The following is a 5433-nucleotide window of genomic DNA, read 5'->3' on the forward strand; positions in this document are numbered from 1 at the left end:
ATTCCCAGGATGTGCTCGGGCTGAGCTGAAGGCGGCGGGGCCCCTACTCTCATTTCCCAGGGGAGGTATTTCTCAGCGTGCAGCCCCAGCTGGGCCTCGGGCCGGTCCCACTTCCCTCCTCCCCACCCTTTCAGGCAGCTGCGGGGGAGGGGAAGTGAATCGCATGTCCAAACGCATCTCCAAAATCGAGGCTTCAGCCGAGTCTTTGACCCTGATCCGTGGGGGACATCAGTGTCGCAACCAGCCCCAAAACGGTTAACTTAAAAAAATACACCACCACTGCTGCGCTTCCCCAGGCCCAAGGCACCAGCAAAAATACTGCTAGCCGTCCGTTTTTGCTATTTTACACCACCCTTTCCATTGTAAGCCATAATTTTCAGAGGTTTATAGGTCAGCTATAAAAAAAAAATAAACCTCGCCTTTTGACTAAAAGGGAGCACTTGGAAACTAGAAGGCTGGTGGGTGCCCGGGTGGATCCGGCCTCGAGTTTTTCCACCGAAGCTGCGGCGCATCTCATCCCTCCCCACCCCCACCTGCCCCTGGGCCCTTCCTCTTGGCCTCCCCCCTCCCTTCTTCCCCTGCAAGCCTGCAGCCTGCCCCTCCCCCACCGTGGGCGAGAGAAGAGGCCAGAACACATCTGCGGTCCTGCGGCCCCACCCTGGGGGACACCGGGGCCCACGAAGCGGAGGACTTTGGAGCCGTTGGGGTCCACCTTGGGCGGGGCCTGAAGAATTTCAGGCTCAGGTTCGCCCTTTCCGGGCCTGCGACCGGCCCAGTCCCCGCAGGTGCCCACCTGAGTCCCATTGGGGCTCGGCCCAGGGCAGCTGGGGTGGTCTCCTTGGAGCCGGGGAAACAGTGAGCCCTGGTCTCCGTGTACAGCCCTGCACACGTGTGTGTGTGTGTGTGTTTGTGTGTGTGTGTGTGTGTATGTGATAAATGCAGAGCGAGGGCGGGGCCGCTCATCCCTAAATTAGGGCCCTGGAGCAGGTGGGCGTGGGCCAGCCCTGCCAGGAGAAAGCCCCCCTCCCTCCCTTTAGGGCTGCCCCCTGGGTTCTAACTCCCTAACATTTGGGGGTGCCGGAGGGGAAAGCTGGAGGCAGTACAAGCACACACGGAGCTGAGTTGCAGCATTATTCGGCCTCTTTATTTAGAACCCGGCGGACGAGGAGCCGGGGCAGTGGTGCAGACGGCTCAGGAACCTTTTTTTTTTTCTTTTTTTTTTCTTTTTTTTTTTTCTTTTAACAGATTTGTCTTCAAGTTTAAAATAATCATAATAGTAAAAAGAGACAGCGAAAGCGCGAAGAGACTGCAAGCTAGATGGGCTTGTACGGCAGCTACAGCTTGTGAGCGACCCCCTCCCCCCAGAGTCCGCTATAAAAAATAAATTTACATTTGTCGATAACCAGATGCGAGTGAGGTGCCTTTGGCATAACCAATAACCGAGCTAGCGCGTGGCAGAGCGGCCCACGCCTCGACATAAATAGAAAATATAAGTTAGTATAACTTTAAAAACTTTTTGTACAAATATACATGTTTTTTTCCTTTTTTCCTTTTTTTTTTCTTTTTTCATTTTTTTGCACTGAGTTTCAGCAGAGATTAAACATTTTATATAAATGACTCTTAAAGCTTTACACCTTGGGACCAGTGTACTCCTCGTGCAGAATACATTTAGATATAAAAGACGTTATTAATACATTGCACAGTTTTCAAACTTTAAACACAAAACCGAACGCTGCTCCGCGGCAGCTGCCGCCGGTTGCTGCTACATGGACGGTCCCAGCCGAGGCCCAGCGCTCCTCTCCTGTCCGCTGCCCAGCGGGCTCCCTCGGGGCTCGTTGGGCGCGAGGCTGCGGGAGAGAGGTGCGGTGAGCGAGCGGCGACAGACTGGCCGCCGGGACTCCGCGGGACGCCCCTCCCCGCCCGCCCCGTCTGCCGCGCTCACCTCTCATCGCAGCCGCTTGCGCGGGGTTTGCTCAGCCGAGCCGACGGCTGGAGCGGCGCCGGGCGCGGCGCATCCCGCGGGAACCTCGTTCGACGCCTTGGCTTCGGGCGCGGGTCTCTTGCGCTTGGCGAAGAAATCTGCGGGCCACAGCGCGCGCGGCCGGTCAGGGCGGGGCCGGCCGGGGAGCCCAAGAGGGTGCCGGGAGGAGGCGCGGGCGGCTGGGCGGCCGGTGGGGGGGCGCCGTCCCCGCCCGCGCCGAGGTCCGCGGCGGGTCAGCTTTGTTTACGTCGCCGCGCAATGTGCTGTGTAAGCATTTCCCCTTGTCCCGCGGCCAAGCCCCCCGGGGCTACCGCCGCGCTTAACCCCCTCCGCGCCGCGATCGCCGCGCCGGGCCGCGCCCGAGGAGGGTCTCCAGTGGCCCGGGCGAGGATCGCGCTCGGAGGGGGCCAGAGCGCGCCCTCCCAACCCTCCCGCGCGAACCTCTCCGGAGCACAACAACAGGGCGGGGACGGGGTGCGGGCGCTGCCTCGCCCCGCGCGCTGCGGGCCCTTTAACGCCACGGAGGAGGCGGGGACCAAGAGAGGCCCCCGAGGGCCTGGGAGCCCGGCTGGCCGGACAAAGCAGGGCCGGGCCGGGCCGGGCCGGGGCGGGGCCGCGCGGGACTCACCGGAGATGAGAGGCCCGGACAGCTTCTTGATCGCGGCGCCTCCGGCGGCGGCAGTGGTGGCAGCGGCGGCGGCAGTGGCGGCGGCGGCGTTGGTGTTGGTGGCAGTGGCGGCAGTGCCCGGCGCGGGGCGCCCCGAAATCCCTGAGTGCGGCGGCTCGGCCAGGGGCTCCTGGCTGCGCGGCGGCGGGACCGCCTCCGGCTCAGAGCTCTCCTGCGGCGCCGGGGCCGGGGCCGGGGCAGGCGCTACGGACGGGCCGCTGGACGGCGACGCCGGCGCCTCCCCGAGGCCGTCGAGGGACTCATCGGCCGGCGGCCCGGAGGGCGGGCTATCGCCCGCGCCGTCCGGGCGGGGACGAGGCGCCAGGAGCAGGCGACAGCGCCCCACCTGCACCGTCTCGCGGTAGAAGGCGGGCACGGAGTCGCTGTCCACCTCGGTCCACTGCAGGCGCCCGGGGCCCCGCAGTGGCACGTCCTGCTGGAAGTTGTAGTCCCAGCGACGCTGGTCCTCGGCGCTCAGCTCGGCTAGGCGCATCTGCAGCTCGCGGCTGAGCTCCTCGTGGTCCACGGGCCCGAAGAGGCTGCGGCAAGCGCTGGTGCGCGCGAACAGGGGAAAGGTGCGGCGGGCGACCAGGCGCTCCATTGCCGACGCGCTGCGGAGATACGCATCGGACTTTTCCGGGGGCTGCGCGGGCCGGGCGGCGGGAGAGGAGAGGAGAGGAGGAGGAGGAGGAAGAGAGGAAAGGAGGGCGGAGGCCGGGCGCAAGTGAGACCCCGCGCGCCGGAGTCTGCATTTGCAAAGGGACGCGCTGGGAGGGCGGCGCGGCGGCTACCTGGCTGTCGGGCCGTGGACTGCTCCTGAGTCTCGCTCGCTGTGTCGTCCGGCCGGCGGCCGCGCCCCCTCGGGTGCCTGTCCTCGCTCGCTCGGCTAGCCCTGGCCTGGCTGGCACCCACCGAGCGCAGAGCACTTGGCCTGTGGAACGCCCAGTCCTCGCGCGCCCCTTTATACGCGAGGGTCCCACCCCCCCGCGCACGGGCCGCGCTGCTATTAGCATAATGTAGTATTTTCAGTTTCAACAACACCGCGGCGATTGGCCGGCGCCGCGCTGCCCCCGCCCCTCCGGCGGTCCGGCCCCCGCCCGCCGCCCATTGGCCCTGCGCACACACCCACCCGAGGGCGGGGCGGGGCGCGAGGGCCGATTGGCGGGGCGCGGGGCGCGCGCAGCGGCGGGGGAGGGGGCGGGGCGCGGGGCGGGGCCGGAGTTAAAGGGCGCTGCGGGCGGTAACGTGACACCGCGGCGCCCCGCCCCCTCGCCCCATCCCCCCCACCCCCACCCCACCCCCACCCCCGCCCCCGCTCCCGCCCCCCGCCGGCTCCTTTGTCTGCAGGCGGGGGCTGCTCGGCGGCGGTGGCGCGGGCGCCCCCCCCACCCCTGCTGGCGCGCCCTACCGGGCGCGGCGGGCGACGACCCCCGGCAAGACCGGCGTTCGGCCTGGCCCGACTCGCCCCCCCGGGGGCACCCAGCCCCGCCGCCCGCGCTCGCCCTTGGGCCTCCCGCGCCAGTTGACGGGCCTTTAACCCGCCGCGGCCAGCTCGTCCCTGGCTGGAGCTAGATAGGGTCTTCGGCTGCCCCCGCGCGGCCTGCTGCGCCCGAGGCTTGTGTGCCTGGCAGGGTTCCGCGCACCTGGAGCCCTAACACACCTGCTAGACCTAAGGCCCACGAGTGAGCGGGGAGAGGAGTTTGGGGGGCCGGGGGAGGGAGGCTCTGCTCCGCTCTTTCTCCAAGGGCGAAGTGGCAGACACCTTGAGAGCTGGCCCACAGTCGCCTGGAGCCAGGGTCTGGAGACTGTAGCCCTTGGGGCCGTAAGTCCTGCGCAGTGGATGGGAAACTGGCCGTGCCCATCCTGAGCTATGCGCCCTGTGACATCCTGAGCTACGTCACTGACTGGGTGCTCGGCCACTTCAGGCTTGGCCAGGCCGGGGGTTGGCTGGCTGGCTATTGGACAGGGCGCTGAGGGCTTCTCCACTAGGGTGGGGCTGGCCCTGCCCAGCCTGGGACCCTGACTGTGCACGCTGATCCTCCCGGCCAGGCTTATCCCTTGTCACACAGGGAACCGCCAGATGGGGTGGGGGCGGGGGGGGCAGCAGAGAGCAGCCACGAGGGTGCCCAGGCAGCCCTGGTCCAGCTGCTTATAGGAGCTGCGCCTCTGTGTCTCCATCCTGGAAGGCTGGCACCCCCTCATTTGTGCCCAGGAAACGTGTTGGTTGGGAAAGTACACACCCAAGAATGAATGACAGGGCATGCGAGCCAGTGGGCCCTACCACAGTGTCAGGGAGAGAGGCAGCCAGCCCAGGAAGGGAAGGACCTGCCCGGCAAGGCCTATGACCCTGCTCCCCCGCTTCTTGGTGTGGCCCCTGGCTCTCCCCAGTGGCCATCCCATCGGGGCCAGACCACAGGAGACTGTAACTTTCTGCAGCTATGTCCTTGGCCCAGCCTGTCCCAGGGCTGGGGGCCTAGGAAATGCCTCCAGCAGCTCAGGTGGGGAGGGGGACGGCCAAGCTCCTGCTGGAGGGCCCAGCAGGGCCCTGAGCTCCCAGCCCCTGTCCTGGGTGAGCCCACGAGCCCAGTGAGAAAGGAGCTGGGGCCGACCCAACCCAACCTGCCTGCCTCCCCCGCAGGGTCAGGTGGGTTCCAGGTCCCTTCAGGGACGGGACTCCTTGCTAGCATGCAGACGTGTCCTGGAGGAGGCTTGTGGAGGCAAGGTTTGGGATGAAGGCCAGCAGAAGAAGCCATCAGCCCAGCTAAGGGACAGGGCACGTTGCCAC

General features: G+C 66.5%; 1 protein-coding gene across 1 annotated transcript; it reads right to left on the reverse strand.

The window, feature by feature from the left end:
• Positions 1-1118: 1118 nt before the first annotated feature.
• Positions 1119-3647, reverse strand: CDKN1C (cyclin dependent kinase inhibitor 1C). Its single transcript, XM_067747924.1, has 4 exons — positions 3440-3647; positions 2610-3259; positions 1943-2079; positions 1119-1847 (listed from the first exon to the last, which is right to left on the reverse strand). The coding sequence occupies exons 2-3, from the start codon at positions 3247-3249 to the stop codon at positions 1946-1948; spliced, it is 774 nt and encodes a 257-aa protein (XP_067604025.1). The 5' UTR covers positions 3250-3259; positions 3440-3647; the 3' UTR covers positions 1119-1847; positions 1943-1945.
• Positions 3648-5433: the final 1786 nt, after the last annotated feature.

The sequence above is a fragment of the Pseudorca crassidens genome, chromosome 9 (genome assembly GCF_039906515.1).
Source record: "Pseudorca crassidens isolate mPseCra1 chromosome 9, mPseCra1.hap1, whole genome shotgun sequence".
In the NCBI taxonomy this organism is placed as follows: domain Eukaryota; kingdom Metazoa; phylum Chordata; class Mammalia; order Artiodactyla; family Delphinidae; genus Pseudorca; species Pseudorca crassidens.

Excerpts from the sequence above, each read along its gene's own strand:
- CDKN1C (XM_067747924.1), bottom strand. The coding sequence starts at position 3,249 with ATGGAGCGCCTGGTCGCCCGCCGCACCTTTCCCCTGTTCGCGCGCACC. Across the intron at positions 2,080-2,609 it reads GTCCGGGCCTCTCATCTCCG|ATTTCTTCGCCAAGCGCAAG; the intron begins GTGAGTCCCGCG and ends TGTGGCCCGCAG.